General features: G+C 37.3%; 1 protein-coding gene across 2 annotated transcripts in view; it reads left to right on the forward strand.

Moving 5' to 3' along the window:
* Positions 1-23,353, forward strand: part of GLRA3 (glycine receptor alpha 3) — a 183,074-nt gene that overhangs the window by 151,399 nt on the left and 8,322 nt on the right. Inside the window, exons 8-9 of one of the 2 annotated variants that reach the window (XM_070292284.1) lie at positions 12,086-12,229; positions 14,427-14,471. In XM_070292284.1, the coding sequence (XP_070148385.1) occupies positions 12,086-12,229; positions 14,427-14,471 (189 nt within the window). The remainder of the gene's footprint in view (positions 1-12,085; positions 12,230-14,426; positions 14,472-23,353) is intronic. The other variant, XM_069579441.1, reaches the window with a different exon arrangement.

The raw sequence follows: 23,353 nt of genomic DNA on the forward strand, positions 1-23,353 counted from the left end.
CCTGAGAATCACCAAATTAATGAAAAAGGTATTAAATATTTGCATGTATCTACCTTGCAGTATAATAAAAATGATGGTTCTTAAAAAACATTACAATAGCTTTCATATTAACTTTTATTCTTGAAATCATCAACTATAGAAGTGATTATGATGATTACATAAAATAAATCTAACAGATATTTATAATTGGATACCGTGATTATGTGGGCACACGGAGGTCTATTGGCATTACACTGAAAAGACAGGGGATGGGAAGGAAAATGAAGTATTCGTATTCACTATTGCCATTTCTAATTAGTTCTCATTCTTCTAAAAAAAAAAATAAAAACTACCCTGCAGTTTTAAAGGAGAGTACATTGTAAATATCAGCAGTAATTAAATGGGGAGATGGGTTGTATAGTAATCAGGTTTTCCTATTGATAACTATTACTGTCGATAATGTTTTGATTCTCACTATTTGAATATAAGATTCTAATATTGGGTCTTCCCTGGAGGTGCAGTGGTTAGGACTTTACCTTCCAATGAAGGGGATGTGAGCTCTGTCCCTGGTGGGAGAGTGACAATCCCACATGCTTTGGGGCCAAAAAACCAAAACATAAAATAGAAGCAGTATTGTGACACATTCAATAAAAACTTTAAAAATGGTCCACATTAAAGAAAAAAAATCTTCTGAAAAAATACTCTAGTATCTATTCAAAGTATAGTTAACAAAAGTTACTTCAATCAAGTTCAATACAAATATGATACAAGTGGGCTCATTTTTAATTCATTAACATGACACAATAGTTATTAAGTATATTTAAGATTATAATACAGTATTTGATGTAATATATTTAATTTAAAAGTATTTTCATTGAATATGTTAATAGTTTTTTTTCCCTGCCTTATTCCTTAGGAAAAAGAGAAAGAAAAAAGGTGCAAAAATTTTAAAAATTATTTACTCCTGCCCTTTCTTTTAAAAGCAAAAGATATATCACATATGAATATTATTCAATTTTATTACTGCTTTTTCTGTCTTCAGTAAATAAGTAATTCCTAAACATAGGTAGATCCCAGAGTAAGAATAGAAATTGATAGTTGTCTCTGGTTCTATATTTGATCTTAGTGCCTACAATTAATAGGCTTACTAGGTCTCATTCAGTTGAATTTAGCAATTATCAAGCAGGTCCTCTGTGGATGACACAGAGACAGAGCCGTGACATAAGTTCTTAAATCTGATGGCACAATTGGGAGAAAACACACGATCAAATCACAAAGTTTAAAAATGTTTGAAATGATATAATACAGGAGCTTTAACATCAAACTAAGTTTACAAACAAAAGGTGTTTATGCAACTTGGAGCCAATTTTACCCTATTTAATGTCTTAAACTCTCTTTACTGTGTTCACATAAATCCTACAGTCCATACCATGGCCCACCCTCCCCACCGACAGATAAAATCTGATGTAAAACTCCCCCTTTGCCAAGGGAATAAAGAATTTGGTCCCCAAATCAGTGTTAGACATAGCTTATAAGTTTTATCTGTCTTCCTGATTTCTGGTTGAAGTTAAATATGAAAATGTCAGATCTTGAGGTGTTGGGAAAAGGGATTGGAAAGGTATTTAGGTATAATAAAGATGATGTTCTAGAAATACAAAACTTTCAGTGCAAAAATGCACAGGGGAGAGAAGTCACAAATGTAATTCGACTTTCCTTAAGCAGGTCACACACAAAAAAATATTAACAAATGTCAGTAACAATGTGCACCTAAGTAGCATTTCTAGCAACATCTAGATTTTTTTTGCTAGTCTTAAGAATCATGTCCTATAGAAAAGATGGCAATAAAGCTCCCTTAACTGAAGCAAAAGTCAGAGTTACCTTTCAAAATACCTTACCCTTTTTAATTGTGTTTTTCTCATCTGGTGATTGGAAAGATTTGTCAAGTTCATGACTTAGGATATAATGCAGTTCTGCCATTATGACTCTCTGATACATTTCATTTCTTAAAGCAAAAGCCTTTACATGGCAAATAAAGACTCTATGCAAAGCATCATTCATTTACTAAGTTTATGAGGATCATAATTAGTATGAACGTAACGTGTAGGATTCTGCAGTTGTGAATTGCCCTCCAGGATGATAAACATCAGAGTTCACAAAATCTGCGTGATTCACCACCTAGAATTCCAAGAACACAGTTCTGCAGACAGTTCATTTTTTTTTTCCGTTTGCTTCATTTTACTTTAACACTTAAAAAAGTTATTTTTTTTCCTTCATCTCTCTGGTTTTTAGTCTTAAATGAAACTCAAAATAATTTTGAAACTAATATAATATTTTTTCTTATAAGCATTACAATATTCAAAATTCTTATACAGCTTTTACACTGGAAGAAATGAGGGATTAAGTGTACTACAATTAGGGTTTTACAGATCGAAAGATAAATAAATGCCAATGTGACCTGAAACACCCCCCTACTCCCCTCCTTGGATAAAAGCCATGACACAGGCAGGGAATTTTTCAGCATAACTCAGAAAAAATCCTTTGAGCCACTTGCCCATTCCACAGCCAGAATTACTCATCGATTCGACAATTCACAGGAACTGGGAGAATTTACCAGGATTGGTCATCATCCAATGGAGAATGAATCACCCTACTGAAAGGACTGTTTTAGCTAATCAAAAGCAATATACTGTGATGTTTGTTATACCTCTTTCTCAAATAAAAAGCAAATTTGAACTGAGAGAAGAATTGAGAAAATGCTCACTGTCCTGGGATATTAACCCTGTAGAGTGCCTGTGTGTTGGTTTGCATTGGATTTGGAGATTCACACCACTTTCTGGTTTAATCAGTTTCTTATCCTTCAAAGCTGTGCTTCTTATAAGTGCACTATAAATTTCTATTTCTAGAAATTCTTGATTAATAGTAGTCTGGGTTATAACTTATAAATTAGTAAGTATAATTTGCTATAACTTAGTAGTCTGGCTTATAGTCTAATCAATATTTACCCATTCATGTCTTATCATCTACCACCAGGACAGTATTTGTCCTAAGGCTATCCATTTGATCATTTCTATGCATGGTAAGATAAAGTTATGTATCTTGACAAGAAGCCTCTCAACTACAGCAGATGGTGCCATTCATATAGTTTAGCTCAGTCAATGATCTTGTAAAGAAATATAATCTAAAATTGTTGCTACTTAATTATTTCACCAAAAACTTGCCTTACAAAATTGATTTATGAAGAATTGCCTGAGATACGTGCGAGCCATCTCTTCCTCTGAATCAAAGAGGAATACAGCCTGAGGTGTGGTCCGTACTTGGAGGCACAGTCTTTTTCTTTTTTTTTTTGAGACCCTGTGTGGTACAAGCACACCATTCACATGCCTAAATTTACCTGGCAGCCTGCCTGTCTTTATAATCTGAATAATCTCTGCTAGATTAAGTAGATTAAATCAACGCTTCAGAGCCCTATCTGGATTCTTTTGTAACCTGCTTATGACTAATTTTACTGAACTCTGACCTGACATGGTTTGAACAAATGTGGAGTTAAAGATCAGCACTGTTTTTTTTTTTTCGCCCCCTCTGTCGTCTTCTCATTACTTAACAGCTGCTCTCTCTAAAGCAGTGAGTTTTGCCCTTTAACAGAGCTGCTCTGTGAGCTGACTGTGGCTCAGATCATGAACTCCTTATTGCCAAATTCAGACTTAAACTGAAGAAAGTGGGGAAAACCACTAAGACCATTCAGGTATGACCTAAATCAAATCCCTAACAACTATACAATGGAAGTGAGAAGTAGATTTAAGGGACTAGATCTGATAGAGTGCTTGATGAACTGTGGACAGAGCTTCATGACATTGTACAGGAGACAGGGATCAAGACCATCCCCAAGAAAAAGAAATGCAAAAAAGCAAAATGGCTGTCTGAGAAGGCCTTACAAATAGCTGTGAAAAGAAGAGAAGCAAAAAGCAAAGGAGAAAAGGAAAGATATACCCATTTTAATGCAGAGTTCCAAAGAATAGCAAGGAGAAATAAGAAAGCCTTCCTCAGTGATCAATGCAAAAAAACAGAGGAAAAGAACAGAATGGAAAAGACTAGAGATCTCTTCAAGAAAATTAGAGACACCAAGGGAATATTTCATACAAAGATGGGCTCAATAAAGGACAGAAATGGTCTGGACCTAACAGAAGCAGAAGATATTAAGAAGAGGTGGCAAGAATACACAGAAGAACTGTACAAGAAAGATCTTAAGGACCCAGATAATCACGATGGTGTGATCACTCAGTTAGAGCCAGTCATCCTAGATTGTGAAGTCAAATGGGCCTTAGGAAGCCTCACTACAAAGAAAGCTAGTGGAGGTGATGGAATTGCAGTTGAGCTATTTCAAATCCTGTGAAAGTGATGCACTCAATATGCCAGCATATTGGGAAAACCCAGCAGTGGTCACAGAACTGAAACAGGTTTCAATCCAATCCCAAAGAAAGGCAGTGCCAAAGAATACTCAAACTACCGCAAAACTGTACTCATCTCACATGCTAGTAAAGTAATGTTCAAAAATTTCCAAGCCAGCCTTCACTACGTGAACCGTGAGCTTCCAGATGTTCAAGCTGGATTTAAAAAAGGGAGAGGAACCAGAGATCAAATTGCCAACATCTGCTGAATCATTGAAAAAGCAAGAGAGTTCCAGAAAAACATCTATTTCTGCTTTATTGACTATGCCAAAGCCTTTGACTGTGTGGCTAACAATAAACTGTGGAAAATTCTGAAAGTGATGGGAATACCAGACCATCTGACCTGCTTCTTGAGAAATCTGTATGCAGGTCAGGAAGCAACAGTTAGAACTGGACATGGAACAACAGACTGGTTCCAAATAGGAAAGGGAGTACGTCAAGGCTGTATATTGTCACCCTGCTTATTTAACTTATATGCAGAATACATCATGAGACAGGCTGGGCTGGAAGAAGCACAAGCTGGAATCAAGATTTCCAGGAGAAGTATCAATAACCTCAGATATGCAGATGATACCACCCTTATGGCAGAAAGTGAAGAAGAACTAAAGAGCCCCTTGATGAAAGTGAAAGAGGAGAGTGAAAAAGTTGGCTTAAAACTCAGCATTCAGAAAACTAAGATCATGGCATCTGGTCCTATCACTTCATAGCAAATAGGTGGAGAAACAGTGGAAACAGTGTCAGACTCTATTTTCTGGGGCTCCAAAGTCACTGCAGATGGTGACCAGCCTAGACAGCATATTAAAAAGCAAAGACATTGCCAACAAAGGTCTGTCTAGTCAAGATTATGGTTTTCCCAGTGGTTACGTATGGGTGTGAGAGTTGAACTATAAAGAAAGCTGAGAACCTAAGAATTGATGCTTTTGAACTGTGGTGTTGGAGAAGACTCTTGAGAGTCCCTTGGACTGCAAGGAGATCCAACCAGTCCGTCCTAAAGGAAATCAGTCCTGAATATTCATTGGAAGGACTGATGGTGAAGCTGAAACTCCAATACTTTGGCCACCTGATGCGAAGAGCTGACTCATTTGAACAGACCCTGATGCTGGGAAAGATTGAGGGCAGGACAAAAAGTGGATGACAGAAGATGAGATAGTTGGATGGCATCACCAACTTGATGGACATGGGTTTGGGTGGACTCTGGGAGTTGCTGATGGACAGGGAGGCCTGGCATGCTGCAGTCCATGAGGTTACAAAGAGTTGGACATGACTGAGAGACTGAACTGAACAGAACTGAAAGCTGCTCTAGTTCTCCCTTCAAGATATCACGGTGAGCAGATCACAGTCCACACTTGTCTTCAATGCTGGACTTATCAGAATCCTTTTTATTGTTTGTTTGTTTTCAGAAGCACAGAGTAGACCCTTCCCCACCTCCACTCACTTTGCCACCTATGAACTTTGTCTCCTTCCAGACACACGATGAGGTTGCACCTCCCAGGTCTGTTCTTGTCATGTTGACTGTAAATAGTTCTGGCAAGAGACTCAGTTTCATCCCTGGCTCTGGAAGATCCCCTGGAGGAGGAAATGGTAACCCATTCCAGTATTCTTGCCTCAAGAATCGCATAGACAGAGGAGCTTGGCCGCCTGCAGCCGATAGGGTCACAAAGAACCTGACATGACTGAGCATACAGGCACAAACACATAAACAATGAGTTTTGAGCCCAATGATCTGTGCCTCTTCTGGCCTGGAGTATTTATTACCAAATGTGAGATGACCTGTGCCCTAGTTTTCCTCTGCTGTGGTCACCACCAGTGTTCCAGAGAGTGACCACACTAGGAGCTGAGGTCACAGTGTGACGACGCTTGTCCAGAGTCTCCATCAGCTCTGAGTGGACATAGATTGAGCTTTGCTGTTTCAAGCCAGTGAGATTTGGGGTTGTTTGTTATTCTTATCAAATCCTAGCTTGAATCCTCCTATGCCCACTTCTTTGAATCATTGGAAAAAGATATAAAGAAATTCATGCTTAGGCAAGTTTCCTGAACATGAATGCTTCCCAAGGTCAAGGGGACTAGATCCCAATCCTTATAACCAGGATAAGTAATAATGATAAAATCCAATATGCATCTTTTCAGGACTCCAGAAGCAGATTTTCTCTGTTTTCTAATGATGACATTGCAAAGTATTGGGTTGGCCAAAAAGTTCATTCAGATTAAAATAAATAGACAATTTTTCTGGAAAAAAAAACACATGATCTAAGAAGTCTGTAGAATCAATGATGCTTATATATTCCTTCCTCACATTATAAAACTAATTTTTTAACATGAAAAAGATAAGGCTTTGCCGTAACCCAGCTATCTGTACATTCAAGTGATAATTTATCAAGCTGATCTCTTCCCAGAATATCACGTGGCAAGTAGACAACTGTCTCATAAAAACACTTCACCCGAACTAATGTAAGAATATTGTTGAGGGGACTCTCACTGTATTTCAAAGGATAAAATGTTTCCCTGATAGAGTTTCGCTTCTGCAGAGCAAATACTTGGTTTTTAATGTGGTAATTACATTCTCACAACTCCTTTTCTACGTTGTCTACTAGGAAGTTTATTGTCGGATTTTAGGATCAGCAAACATACAGAACCCTCCAATGTGTATACTATGTAATGACTTAACCCTTAACTATCATGTAAAAATTGAAGAGCCTGGAATATTAAGATACAGATACTTATTTCTATTTAGTGTGCTCACCGTTGTTAACTTATGGTGGTAGCTTAAATAGAAGGAGCCTAATAACCAGGTGATGTAGAATAGTAGTTGATTTACAGATTTTTTAGCCAGATGACCTGTATTCAAATCCTAGCTTTGCAACTTAGTAGCATCCTAAGTTTGTCCAGGTTTCTATGATAGAATATCATAGATGAGGTGGTTTATAGACAATAGAAACTAGAGCCTGGGAAGTTCAAGATCAAGGTGCTGGCAGATTCAGTGTCTGGTGAGAGCCCACTGCCTTGTTCATAGATGGCAATCTACAGGCTGCGTTCTTTCATAATGGAAGAGGCAACACACACTCTGGGGTCCTTTTTATAAAAACACTAATCCCATTCACGAGGGTTCTACCCTCATGACCTAACCACTCCCCAAAGATCCCACCTCCTATTACCATCACCTTAGAGGTATATTTCAACATCAGGATTTTTGAAGGACCATATTCAGTGTATAGCAGTAGCTATGTGATATTATTTTTTTATTGGACTGTAATTGCTTTACAATATTGTGTTAATTTCTGTTGTGCAACAATGATTCAACAATGAATCAGCTATACTTACATATATATTCCCTCCCTCTTGAACCTCCCTCCCACTCCACCCCTCCAGGTCATCACAGGACACTGAGCTGAGCTCCTTGTGTTATACTGCAGCTGCCCAATAGCTATCTGTTTTACACAGGGTAGTGTAAAGGGGACGACAGAGGATGAGATGGTTGGATGGCATCACTGACTCAATGGCCATGTTTGAGCAAGCTCTGGGAGTTGGTGGTGGACAGGGAAGCCTGTCATGCTGCAGTCCATGGGGTCACAAAGAGTCGGACATGACCGAGCTACTGAACTGAACTGAACTGAACTGAGTGTATATAATGACAAGTTATTTCACATGTCTCGGTCTCCTCACCTTTAAAAGAGGAATAGTTGTGCGGATTAAAAGTGTTACTTTCGGACCATTACTAAGAATGCTCAGTAGTTCTACAGACACTCCTAAGAACATTCCTGGCATGCTAGTTATTATAATTATTTCTCTAATAATAAATGGCCAGTGATTGCAAATCACTCCACAGGGTTCAATCAATTAAATATTATCTGAGAGCCCGTCATATAACTGGCACTGTGTTAGGTCCTTGAAACACAAAGGTGAATAAGACCTGGCCCTTGCCTAAACTCACAAGATACATTAGTCTAAAAGGAGAAAGATATGTAAATGGATAATGAGGATACAGTGGGGCAAGGCCAATAATAAGATTAATTATTTGGTGTTTGCTGTCAACACATAGTTTGCTAAAATATCAGTATAGATATTTCACCTTGAAATCCTCAGGGACATATTCATTTTTTCATTCCTCCACCCAAAGTTTTAGGAAAATGGCCCTTAGGGGCTGTGGAACAGAGTAATTAGCTGAAGGGGGGGTGGCATTTAAATGATGCTCTCCAGTAGTCACCTTGTAAGAACTACCCACAGATGAATATCTTTACAACTGCAATGAGTCATCTGAGAGATGGGTTCAAGGAGGAAAGTGGAGGTAAGAAGGTGAGAAGGGCTGAGCATTTGGAGAAGGTTTCCCTGAAATCACGGCTTTTAAGCCAAAGTCTGAAGGATTTAACAAGGTTTCCATAGAGGAAGGAGTGTTTCAGACAGAAGTAAGAGGGAGTTCAAAGCTGCTGAGGCAGGATGGAGCTTGTCCATTGGTCTCTTTGCCAAGAACTAGGGGAAGAAACATGAAGAATGATGGGCAAGTAAGAAAGTGGCCTGAGATGGTCGTTGTATCACACCCTCAGAGAGGCCTTCAGGAACTGTACCCACCTAACAGCCCCCGTCACACTGTCCCTTTCCCATGACCTTACAGGGGTTTCATTATTGCAGTTCTCTTATCTTTATTTATGTGATTATTTTCGCTGTTTATTTCCCCACTCTAGAATGTTGGTTCCAATAACACAGGGAACTCAGTTCAGTGCTCTGTGGTGACTTAGAGGGGGATGAGGGGTAAGAGGGAGGTCCCAGATGGGAATACATGTGTGTATACACATAGCTGATTCATTTGTTGTATACAGCAGAAACTAACACCACATTGTAAAGCAATAGTACCCCAATTTAAAAAAAGATATACCTTGTTTGTCTTACTATCTTTGTAACTTCAGCCCTAAGAGAAACTGAGAAACAGATTATGGTGGTTGAGATCAATACGCAATACGATGTCAGTAAGAAAGGACAGAAAACGATGAATTTCAGAAATAGCTAAAAGGTAGGATTCCCACTCCAGTGTTCTTGCCTGAAGAATCCCAGGGACAGGGGAGCCTGGTGGGCTTGCCATCTATGGGGTCGCACAGAGTCGGACACGACTGAAGTGACTTAGCAGCAGCAGCAGCATCAGGATTCCCAGACTTGGTTTTTTGATGTGAGATTTGGAGATGAATAGATTCTAGCCTTTAATGAGGAGGAAGAGGCAGTTGTGTGTGTTTGCTGGTTGAGTCCAGTAGAGATTCCTAGCTTCTTTTTCAGTCAAATGAAGTGTGAAGAGCATGAGACATCCAAAGGCTACTAAAGAAACTGGCTAGGGGGAGGTTTAGTCAGGAAACGGAGATGGGAGGCCCTGAGTGCAAAGGAGAAATTGGATCCAAAGTAATAGTTAAGGGCTGAAAGTGAGAACTTTCAGTGTGAGAACAGAAGGGGCCCAGGCCCTGTCTCTGAGGATCTCAGGAAGAAGAGGAAAGGCCTAGAGAGCCGAATCAGGTGGGATGGAGGGAGGAAACCAGAGAATGCAGATCAAGGAGCCAGGGGAAGAACGAGCTTCAGGAAGGAAGCAGTCTTCCACACATGGCTTTGGGTTGGTTTCTAAGACAACGGTCCTCCTGACTAGTGTGTCTAGTCAGCAAACATTACGCTTCCTTTTCTCATACTCCTGTACCCAAGGAATAATACCCAGGAGAGATTGTTACTTAAAATAAGGTCAAGTTTCCAATAGCACAGTGAACGATGGGGCCATGGCAAGGTGGTCCAGGGGGATTGGCTGGATTAGAATGAGGCTGCCACAAAGGACAGGGGCAGGAGTGGGTGGAAACAAGGTGGTGCCAGAATCACAGGCGATGAGTGTCGTATGTCATGAATATGTTGTCAATGTGTTGGTGAGGAAACTGCTGTTTTATTTTATTTATTTTTTTAAACAGGTAGAATAATTAAAATTATTTATTTATTTTTATTTCTTGGCCACACTTTATGACATATAGGATCTTATTCCCTGACCAAGGATCAAACCCATGCCCCTTGCATTGGAAATACAGAATCTTATCCACTTAACCACCAGTGAAGGCCCACTGCTGTGTTATTTTAAAGTTACTAGTGCTAGAGTCCCAAGCCTTCCAGGGCCTGTGCTTGCTGGCTTTGGAGGGTCAGTGAGGATGGAGGAGAGAGAGAATTGAAGTTGGTGGGAGTCAGAGAAGAGGATGAGGAGAGTTGACTTTTCAGTCTCAGCAATCAAGTATTGATCACAAGAAGCAGAATGTGGGCTGCATAGATGATGTTTGCATAGTTCTATTGTCATAGGAAAACAGTTGTCAGGTTCATTTGAAAACCAAATTTCTTATTTGATCTCTTGGTTCATGTCATTATAGATCCAGGTTGTTGAAAAAAATGCACACACACTTTATGAGTCCTATTTTCCCAAGGAAAAAAACTGTATTACATCTTCTGGGATCATATGCATTTGAGGGCAGCCAGAAATTTCTGACACAATCGCAGAACTCATGAGATTTAAATCTACGCTTTACAAACATATGGACAATTAGCATAACCATGGAATAAATTGAGGGCATACATCTCTGCTTGGTAGAGTTCTTTCTGATCAGCAGAAATCACATTTAAGATACAGGAGGAGTTGCAAAGGGCCTGCATGTTGGCACATCTCACATGTAAATTGACACCATTGGAAGTGGTGTAAGTTGACACTTCTTTTTAAAAGAAAATCAATTCATTTCAAGGTATTAACAGAGCATCACTCGAGATAGGGAATTTCCACATGAATCAATATCTATGGCTCCCTCCTCTCTGGTGTTTTAACATTTTGCACCTTCATTTATCTGCTCATTCAGTCAGCAAATATGCACACATCGGTCAGACACTACTGTGGTGGTGAACAAAATGAATGCCATCTGTCCTCAAAGAGTTCACACTCTAAACAAAAAGAAAACAAGAAATAAGCAATTACAGTGCAGTGTGTTCAGGTAAGCACAGATGTCATAGGATTCTGCATCAGATTTTGGCAAAATTTATCCTGAGCCCTGAAGGGTCAACTGAGTGTGTGTAGGAGAGTGTCCTTTTAGAAAAACACATAGGTATCAGGGCATCATGTCTGCATATTATAGTCAGATAATTCAGGGAGAAAAACATGAGATCGAGATTAAGGGAGGGGAGAGAAATGTAAGTAAACATTAACAACTGTTGAACTTGGGAGTTCTTTTTACTCCCAGTTGTTCCATCAACATGTCTGTAAGTTTAAAATTATTTTAAAGTAAAAAATAAATTTTACTTAAGAAAATATGAAGCTACAAGTTCAATAGTATTTTCTATATCTCAATATTGCTTCAGACTTTCTCAAGCGTTCTGCTACTCTGCAGGTATCTTTCAATGTTACTGCATACTTTTCAAGTATGATACTATCTTACCCTGAAGATAAAATTACATTTCATCTTATTTTCTTTCATCATATATTTGGTCTAGTGCTTCATTTGAAAAAAAAAATGTTAGCAAGAAATACACATTTTAATGTACAACTAATACATAAAACTTGCAAAAATTTTAAGTAAAAAATTACTAGTATATAAATGGTATAATTTAGGAACAGATGTCCATTTTTGTTCTCCATGGAGGTAACAAGTCACTTTTCTCACTCTCTCTTTCCTGATTAGGTCTCATATGTCAAAGCTATTGATATTTGGATGGCAGTGTGCCTCCTTTTTGTGTTTTCAGCACTTCTGGAATATGCAGCGGTAAATTTTGTATCAAGACAACACAAAGAACTTCTGAGATTTCGACGAAAGAGAAGGAGTAAGGTAAGTGATTAAATGCATGAAGTTCCTTGGGATACAATTCTCCCTGGAAAGTGAATTTGTTATGTTTAATAGGGATGTACAGAAAGAAAATGGAGACAGAAACTCAAAGAGATGACTGTTCTTTGATTTTGTCCAACTGAAACTTACGTTGTCAAAAATTGCTTCAGGGAGAAAATAATAACATCTAGCTGCTTTACAATACTTTACACAGCAGATCTGGTGACATGAGAGCTTTATTGACTGCTTTCTAATATCTGTCCTGGAACAACATCATTTTTTGCTTCAACTAGTAAAATCTATCATTTCTTATTTGCATCACTGTAATGTTTCTGATGGCTTTACTTGACACAAGTCATAAACTATTGCTATTACTTTTTTCTTTTTTTGAACTAATTCCTTGAATTTTTTTATCAAATGTTATCTATTTATTTTATAATACTCTGATGTTCACATAAAGCTATGTGGTCTCTTTTTTATATGTATTTTTGTATTTTTGAGACATTTCTTCTGGATCCCCACTGGAAACACAGTAAGGTGTATTTTTGCCTTGCTATCACCTGATAAATCAGGAATATCCTTGGGAGACCACAGGAAACTGTAGAAACAATCTTCTAATTGGATTTGGATGTACAGGATGAGGTTGTTCCCCTCTAATAAGACTTATAATGTCATCTCTCTTTATATGCACATAATTTCAATCAACCCTTATCCTTTTCTGAAAGAGTTTCTATCAGCCAACCTATCTTTGAGTTTACTTTTAATGTGAATGTGCCAGCTGACATTTTAAAAAAGCAAATGGTCTCAAGCTATAGAGAAATGGCAAAGTCATATATTACAGGGAAAACTGTGACCAGAACCCAATATACTGAGATAGTTAAGTCGAAACATGCTCAAATCTTAAAATGAATAGTCTGGTTTATATATAGCATGCATTTTTAAGAATTTAATTTTTAAGGAATTTCTGAAGGACTGACTGTAATTTATATATTTATAAAATGTTTTAAAAATCCCTAAGCCATGATCTCTCAGTGCTGAGTCTACTCAATTTAAACATCTGAAGCTATAATTTATTCAGTAGTGTCTAACTGACTCCTCAGAATCATCACCTGCTCCAGTAAACATCCCGTGACTCTGTAGCATGGGAGAAATTTCAGCATTGCAATACTCTGGGTAAGACGGCTGACAGAAAAACAATGCCAGAGCTTGTATTTGACCATTTTTTAAAATAAACATTAAAGCATATCATTTATATGTTAACATATATTTTCGTGGAGAGATTAACTTTATCTCCTGCCCCCAACCTCTCCTAGTCTGCGGGTGTCCTTACACTTTTCTCACTCTGCCCTCTCCTCTACCCCTCCACTTCTTTCTAACCTCCCTTACTTCTCATTTGCTCCTTTTTCTCATGATGCCTGGCACAGGCTGAAACACTGTGATGAGACAGAGCATTCCGTATCCCAGGAGTGAAGGTGTGGTCATTTTTTTCCCCACTGAATGACTCATCAAGACAATTTTTCCTTCCAACATCGTGAATCAAAAGTAAAGCAATACTTATTTCCCCCTCTCAGTTTGATTCACTTTTTCACATTTCTTTTACATTTTTCTACCTTTCTCCTCCTTCCTTCAGTATAGGATGTATCAGCCACGTGCTGCCAACACCAGAAATGAGGAGTCGTACGCAGGTGGTGTTCCAAGGGGAGATGAGAGCTCAGACCTTTTCTGCACCCACCAATGCTCTACAAGCTTAGACATTCATTTCTGGTTCCTCCTTAAAAAAATCCATACCAACTCTTTTTTCAGTTTTACCACCTCTAAGTGTATTGGGATAAAGATATTTGACACCGTTTATTATTTAGCTCACCGAAAGACAGCAAGATTAATTTTTCTAGTGATTGGCACTTTTCTAAAGTGTCAAAGTGCAAAAACATTAACATCTGATTATATTTCTAATCACCATATGAAATACTCAGTGAACATATATTGTAATTAAGATATAGTGCAGTAAAGAAATTCATTTTTTTTTTTACTTCATACTCTGGGGCTGGATAGCTTGTGTATGTGAGAAACTATTAATTGATATATACGTTTGTTAAGATGATCTGTGCAATGAAAGCCAATTGTGCTATTATATTTTAACCATCTATGACTTGATTCTCTGGTTTCTCAATCCCTGTTGGTCCACTTTACCTTCCCACAGACAGAAGCTTTTGCATTGGAGAAGTTTTACCGTTTCTCAGACACGGTAAATTCATTTTCTTAACTCTAAGTAGAAGAATGCGGTCATCAGTTAAAAAAAAAAAAAGCAGACAGCATCCTCTGCACTCAGGCAGTGTTGGGTGGGGAAACACAGACCCCTGCACACTTAAAGCTGAACAACCATCAATCCCCTTCAGCTAAGGATATTCTCTTTTTCTAACAATTCCCTTTGTCTCTCTTCACTCAGTAAAAAAAAAAATTGAAATGTTATCTTTCATTCTATGAACAGAGTTATTTGTTTGGTTAAAATAATTAAAAAATATATATTAAACAGAAATATCACATGTATCTTATAATATTCTCTGCAGAGAAAATAATCATACACTTTGACAAAAGTAGTTGCAAAATAGATGGGACATTTATTTGTACAAATAAGTTCTAAAAACAGCTCCTCTTGCCAGAAAATAGAGACCTAAAAATAAGTCAAAAATAAAATGCTTTATCCAATTTATGTATCTTTAGAAACTACTTTTAATGTTAATATATGTTGAGATTCTTTAGAGTAAATGAATGATTTTGGTTTTGATTTCAGCATTCTTAGAAATGTTTGATTTAAAATAGATAACAAGGACACACCTCCAATTAGAATGGCTGTGTTTAGAAATGTAATCTACAGTAGAGCATATTAGTAATTTGGCTTGGAGATCCACAATATTCACTCTAATTAAATTTTAAATATACCCAAAGCTGAGCATTTAGCTTGGGAAATCATATCCAAACAGTACAGTCTACTAAATTAAAATTTCTGGAATAAAGTGTAATTAAAAATACCTCTCCAGATGATTTTCACCACAAATCTCAGTTAAGAATAGACATAACTAGGTGAACACACAACAGACTACTGTTAGAGGAACAGTGAAGTGATCTTTATTTCATAACAAGTATCTAGACCAAAGATTATTTAAAGCAGTTATTAATTATATTCCTATGTTATATATTCCTATATTATAATACTTCCTCAACTATTTTTCTTTTCTACTAAAATTTCATAGTTGTTCCCACTGTAGCTACCTACTTCTTCAATTTTCATCCCTGGGGGAAAAATTCACATGATCCAATTAGTTTTATGTGATTATCCTAACTCATTTTCTTTAAAAATTCATTGCCTTGAATTTTCATAATAACACATAGTTGCCTCTTTGGGAGAGGTGTGTATTTAAATTTTCAGTAACCAAACAGTATATAAGGAATGTTAGTATGAAATATATATTCAATTAGATATTGCCTGACAAAACAGTACAAAAATAACTCTGATGAAAATATAGATTTCCTTTGCTAACAGTCAATAAATACTTATTTTTTAAAAAATAAACTAACTATATTATTTAAGAAAATGCAAATACATTTTACAAATACAATAAATGCAAATACATTTGATTGGAAATATATTCATCACATTTATTTTTATAACATTCTAATTATCGTTCAGGTTGATGATAATTAAGGTTGATCATTTTCACTTTTTGAAAACAATTTTTCTCAACCTAATAGTCCTCTGGGCCAAATGAATTCATCATTAAAAAAAAAAAGTATGTACTTTGCTTAATGACAGTCTAAGCAATCTAAATCATTAAATTAACATAACCAAGATAAGTCTAAAAATTAATTGAATATCCTTTCTTTTCATAAGTACTGATTTGCATGTTTTTCATAGTATTTTAATTTGGCAGAAGAGGCAGTAAATAAAATTGCCCCATTATAGAAAACTTCACTGATGAACATATTATTCCAGGGAAAGTTTTAACTTGGTTTAGCATTTGGCCTAGGCACTGCATGTGATCTTTTATGCCTTACCTTTTCCCCTGAAGGTACAAGGGATCCTTTTTGTACACTGTGAAAGAATACACGTTCGCACTTGTATCCAAATTTCCCCACCCCACACTGTTCTAGCCTGCTGTGTGCCAATCACACACCACTGCACCTTGCCATAAATGCTTATCCCTAGTGCTGTGTGTGTGTGTGTGTGTGTGTGGGTGTATGCATGATACAAAAGTATTTTGGTTAGAAGTTGCTCTTCCCATGTATGATATCATTCCTTTAGTCCTAGAGGGTTTAAACACATGCTGAAATATTTCTGAACATATGTAACTTGTTGAGAAATATGGATGATATGGGATTGCTTTAATGCATTTCATACAGCTTTTGCTTTGCAGTGTAATAATGAAAGTTTGCTGAGCGAAAATACATATGCGTGGTGTTCTGGTATATATTCCTGCTTATTCTTGTATATTAATTGTTACTTGTGTATGCAAATGAAATAAGAATGGACCACAAATTCTAGATTCAAAAACTAATTGCCAAGTGTATATTTTTGCTTGTTTTCTTTTTAAAATAATTGACTACATATTGATTATCTGTACAAAAACTCATTTATGTATGTGTTTATGTCCTGTATTACTTTAAAAAATAACTCAAGGTAACTATTAAGAATAACAAATAATTGATTTTTCTGCCTTGTATTAATACCCTTTGTGAGGTCTAGAATATAAATATAAATATGAAATATAAATTTAGGACAGATATAAATATGAAAAATGTAAAAAAAGTGTTAGTTGCTCAGTTGTGTCTGATTCCTTGTGACCCCATGGATTGTAGCCCACCAAGCTCCTCTGTCCATGGAATTTTCCAGGCAAGTATACCGGAGTGGATTGCCATTCCCTTCTCCAGGGAATCTTCCTGACTGAGAGATGGAACCTGGATCTCTTGCATTGCAGGCAGATTCTTAATCACTGAGCCACCAGGGAAGCCCAATTATAAGTATACTATTTTGGTTGAAGGGATGAGGCTTCACGGTTGGAAGCAATGTAGTACCTGTATACACGGAATTATTTTAGAAAGTTTCCATTGGAGGTCAGTTTATGCTATATTCTAAAATAGAAGATATTCTTTCAATAGGTAAGTATTTGATATATACTTGAAAAAAAGTAGTTTCTCAACAATTTCAAACTAAATTCTACTTGAATGACTGATGCACAGGGGTTAGAAATTTCTTCTTATGTAAAAGAAAAATTATAAAAATTTGATTATTTCCTGCAACAAGTATTCCGAGTGTATGTTAAATACAACTATTTCTTAGAGCTCTATCCCCTCTGAAATATCTGTTTAGGAAAATAATATTCAGTACAATAATATAGTCTCTACTTAAGTTCACATGCTATATAGTGACTTCCATCACACAGTTAAATAAAATAGGCACACCGCTTTTTATATATGCTACAGTAAAATATTATCTTATGTCACCCTATGATGATAAGTTGGCACTGAAAGAATCTAGAACATTAAGTTAGAAACAGATATACAGATTTTTAAAAAATATTATTTCATTGACTTTTCAATTCCCCTATGTATGTATACATATCATATTTTCATAAAGTTTCACCTAAAATATTCATCCTTTTAAGCTTATATTTTACCATTCAATAATCTCCAAACCATTTCTGAATCTAAATTCAATACACCAAGCATAAATTTGGCTAATTTATAACTACTTAATGAAAGTGGAAGTGTTAGTCGCTCAGTTGTATCTGACTCTTTATGACCCCATGGACTGTAGTCCACCAGATTCCTCTATCCATGGGATTCTCCATGCAAGAATACTGGAGTGGGTAGCCATCCCCTTCTCCAGGGTATCTTCCCGGCCCAGGGACTGAACCTGGGTCTCCTGCATTGCAGGCTAATTCTTTACTGTCTGAGCCACCTGGGAAGCCCAGCTAATTCATATGTCATTTATAATAAATGCAAGGTTCTCCTGGGAGCTAAATTTCAAGGAGTTTTATATTGACAATTGACTTGTAAGTCTAAAGTATTTTTAACATCATACATAGTTGTCTTCTTTTAAGCCTTCCATATATGGGTGGGTGATACAGAAATGTACACAGATGTATTAAACAGGATTTTTGTTTTAGGCTGACACTTATTCTAGAGAACAACTTTTAAGTCATTCACATACTTCACCTTGCCTTAAAATTTTCTAAGTGATGCTTATTTCTCTCAACAAAAACAAGCCATTGTTTTGTTAATTAGCAATTTTCAAAAAAATTTAAAAAACATTTAAAAAAATCTACATACTTTGAAATCATATAAATGTGAATTAATATCAATTTACTTTTCCTTCTTCTGTCATTTTCCTACTTGACAATTAAAAGTTACAGAAAGTTATTTAAACAAAACAACCTTTAGGATAATTTACTTAGCATCTTCATTGTATAAAGAATATCTCAAAGGTATCCACTAGAGGGAAAACATAAGGATGAAAATAACATATTTAATGCTGTTGTATCTCACAACAATTGTCATAATTAATCATCATTCAGGCTGTTGTATATGATTAATGATTTGTAATTACTCACTAGCAATCTTCATGCTTTCACCATGCCAGCAAACAAATAAGATTTTTTTGTTGCTATTTTAAAACTACGAAGAGGATAGGAAATTAATTCTTTTCTCATATATATGATAGTATATCATGTTTGATGATAAAGATGAAGAAATTCAACTGAATTACTATATCTGCCCATGAATTTTCTTTCTGTAATAATTCTAGTTATAATATGCATGTTACATGAGTCAATCTTTGGCATAATTCTCTAAATAAAGTGGAAAAGCACTGAGAATGTTTCACAGTATGGTATTGTTGCTTAATTACTGAAACATTTTTCTCATTTCCATATTTAGTGAAAACAGGTCCTTCTGTAGAAAGAATTATACACCAACAAAATGATGTTTTATATTTTTTATTGCCTATCCTAACTTGCTTGAAGCATATTGAGACGATTGACTTGTGGATAAACTAAGCTGTTTCTTCAATTTTACTTTTTGAATCAGCCATGTTCTTTAGTTCATTTTTAACTCATTCTATTTAATCTTTATTATTGTCTATATTTTGAGTTATAAAGGGGCTTAATTTCATGAACTTTAAACACTAGCTAACCTATAGTGAGTCAAAAGTTTTAGATGCTTGTTAAACCTTGCTTTTGTGCCCTTCACTCTATTAGAAAGCCAAGCTGAAGGTAACTCCAGAAAATTGAATTATCTCAAAAAAATATTTGAGTGCTAATTGGAATAAATAATATCACTGCACTTGTAAACATACATAAACACAGGATAATCTTTTGACCGAGTTTTACAAAGCAGAAAAATTAGTTGTCATAAAATAACTTGATGTACTTTTTAGTTAGGTGCTTAGTTGCTCAGTCATGTCTGACTTTCTGCAGCCTCATGAACTGTAGCCCACCAGGCTCTTCGGTCCATGGAATTTTCCAGGCAGGAATACTGGAATGGGTTGCCATTTCTACTTCAGGGGACCTGCTTTCCCCAGGGATCAAACCTGCATCTCTTGCATTGGCAGGCAGGTTCTTTACCACTGTGCCACCTGGGAAGCCCCCGGTAAATGTTTGAATGACAGGTTTTAACAAGGGAAATATTTTTACTGAAATGGAATATTTCTATTTCTTCACCTCCAAAATTAATAGAAAAGCCACTAGTGGTATATTTGTTAATGAAATCATATCCCAGATGCTTTTGAAAACAATGCAGCACCAAATTACATTATAAAATGTGACTGTCAAAATTCTATTCTTAAAAAATTCTTTGGTCCATCATAAATTTAAAAATGAATGAAGATATAGTTCACATAAATAGGCTCACATACAGCCTCTCCTAGACACAGCCTTACTTAAAAACAAGAATTGTTAAAAAATAATACCTCAGTACTAGCCCAAATGTCATTCAGTTCAGTTCAGTCCCTCAGTCGTGTCCAACTCTTTGTGACCCCATGAATCGCTGCACACCAGGCCTTCCTGTCCATCACCAACTCCCAGAGTTCACCCAAACTCATGTGCATCGAGTCAGTGATGCCATCCAGCCATCTCATCCTCTGTTGTCCCCTTCTTCTCCTGCCCCCAATCCCTCCCAGCATCAGGGTCTTTTCCAATGAGTCAACCCTTCGCATGAGGTGGCCAAAGTATTGGAGTTTCAGCTTCAGCATCAGTCCTTCCAGTGAACACCCAGGACTGGTTTCCTTTATGATGGACTGGGTGGATCTCCTTGCAGTCTAAGGGACTCTCAAGAGTCTTCTCCAACACCGGAATTCAAAAGCATCAAATGTCATTACAGAGTATGTTTTTCATAAACTACCACTTTAAATTTAAATTAGAAAGTGTTAGAGGAATTCAAAAAATGTTACATTACCATGAATTCTAGCTAACTAGGATAGCTGCATTGTGTCTTTTGGGAATTTTTGTTTCTACATATTTGAGCATTATGATCACCTGGAGAATTTGGAAATGCAGATGACAGAGTCAACCTAAATGTTAATGAGTGCAAATCTGTGCACTCCAGATGATTCTGAGACAGCTGTTGCATGGACCTCAGTGTGAGAAGTCTTGTCCTGGCCTGGACTGTCATTATTGCATGCACATAAAATATGGTCATGTTACAAATTGTGGCCAGCTTTCATGCCAGGCCAGTGCTGCATGATGATGTTGAAGTTTCAATTTTTCAAAGGTGTCATTCTCTATTAAAATCAATATCCAAAGTAAAGTAGCTTTGTCAGTGCAGCTCCATAGCTCTGATTACAGGTTTGAGGAGGCATTTGTACTTTCAAGACAGAAATAAGCTTTGATCTCATATGGCATTTGCTCAGCTCTTCAATAGGATAAGAAGCAAGAGAGACAGCAGATGAAGTGTTTTCATCTAAGTGGGAGACTTTTCAGCTACTCAAGCACATAGGACGTTTAGATCCCTCTTCCACAGAGAGCATGAATGGTTTTCTAGTTTAAATAAATACATATAGTATGATGAGTAGAAATGAGCCGTTCAACTGGAAAAGACAGTTGTGGACCCAAAACCACGATATCAGGTGATACAAAAGGATAGAAAAGGGAAACCTGTGAGGTGGGACAGAGTTAAGTAATAGCCTTCCTATCCCCCGACCCCTTACTGCCAAACACATACATGTCCACTACCAGAAACCAGAAACCTTTCTAAAGGCGTTTGCTTCTTACTGTCACTGTGTGGTCTGCGTACTCATCCAGTGACCCAACCAGGCAACCGTTCATGTCCTGACCATCCTGTATTTAGTGATAATGGTGTTTCTTTCTTTCTTTTTTTTTTTTCAGATTTTTATTTTTGTGCATGGGCCATTTTTAAAATCTTTATTGAATTTGTTTCAATATAGCTTCTATTGTTTATGATCTGAGTCTTATCCATTGGACTATCAGGGAAGTCCCTAGTAGCAAGGTTTTAATTTCTGTTTCAACCACTACTCTGTGAGCTGATGGAATTTGATATACTCTTACTATGTTGTGCTCTTGGGCCATTTTATACACTGACCATTTGTAAATGTGCTCCTTTATCCAAAGAGATCGATTCTAGGGGCCCAGACTGATATGAAAGTACCTGTTTCAAGCCATAAATAGTATTTTCAGCTGTGGCTTTTGTTATAGTGTAAGCAAAGCCAAATATGGACTCTCTGTCTCAAAGTCACTCAGTTGTGTCCAACTCTTTGTGACTCCATGGACTGTAGCCTGTGAGACTCCTCTGTCCATGGAGTTCTTCTGGCAAGAATACTAGAGTGGGTAGCCATTCCCTTCTCCAGGGAATCTTCCCAATCCAGCAATTGAACCCAGATCTCCCACACTGCAGGCAGATTCTTTACCGTCTGAGCCACCAGGGAAGCCCTATTTTGTCTATAGTCAGTTGACTCCTCCAAGAGCCCTGGGCAAAGACCCTAGTGGCATTCCATCTGTCAGCTTTGTGTTAGCACTTGTCCTCGGGAGATTCAACCCAAAAGCAATCCCGAGCAATTTTTTTTTAAATCTTGTTAATATTCTGGACAAGTTCTGACTACATCAATGGCTTCAGTGGTCAACAGAGGGACATGTTATATCCATTGCCTCATGGTTTGGACACCACCATGACTATGTCAAAGGCCAATCTAAGACATCGCCTTGGCACATAGTTCCCTTCTGAGCCAGCAACTAGATGGGGACTCTATCACCTAATTAATTCTACCCTGGAATTCCTATAATGAAACTCCTAAACAGTTTTTGCCATGTCTATCCTGGTAGAGGCTGTTGGGGGGATTTCTTTAGTGAACTCAAGTGTTCAGCCATCAGAGAGCTGGATATGACTGCACACAGCAGGCACAAGGAACAATAGCCCAAGATTAGGCTCAAGACAGAAAATGGCCAGGTCCTTCATCCGTGGTCACATCCTTTCCAATTATATTAATACATTTAGTCTTTGGCTGATGCGACCTACTGGACATATCTTGAAAGGAAAAGTGAAAGTTGCTCAGTCATGTCCAACTATTTGCAACCCCATGGACTATACAGGCCTTGGAATTCTCCAGGCCAGAATACTGGAGTGGATAGCCTTTCCCTTTCTCCAGAGGAACTTCCCAACCCAGGAATCAAACCAGGGTCTCCTGCTTTGCAGATGGATTCTTTACCAACTGAGCTATCAGGGATATGTCTAGGTGGTGGTTGAGTCGCTAAGTCGTGTCTGGCTCCTGCGACCCCATCGACTGTAGGCTGCCAGGCTCCTCTGTCCATGAGCTACAAGGGAAGCCCAGTGGACATATCTTATTTCCTTATTTTCCTATCTGTGTGTCCATATCTGCTATGACCATGATGCCTACAAACCCAGCATCACTGTGCCCCACCAGCTTATCAATATTATTCTTAATATCATCTTCCCATTTTTCAACAGTCTGACTGCACATGGTACACCAGCTTCCACAGTTCCAAAGAGCTGTGTTTACCACCCACGGCTATTCTGTGTTAACCATGGCACAGCCTGGGACCCCACTCAGAACTGGGCAAGGAGAACTTGGCCTTCGGACTTCTTTCTGTCTTTGCAGATGGA

This window comes from Ovis canadensis, chromosome 2 (genome assembly GCF_042477335.2).
Source record: "Ovis canadensis isolate MfBH-ARS-UI-01 breed Bighorn chromosome 2, ARS-UI_OviCan_v2, whole genome shotgun sequence".
Lineage (NCBI taxonomy): Eukaryota > Metazoa > Chordata > Mammalia > Artiodactyla > Bovidae > Ovis > Ovis canadensis.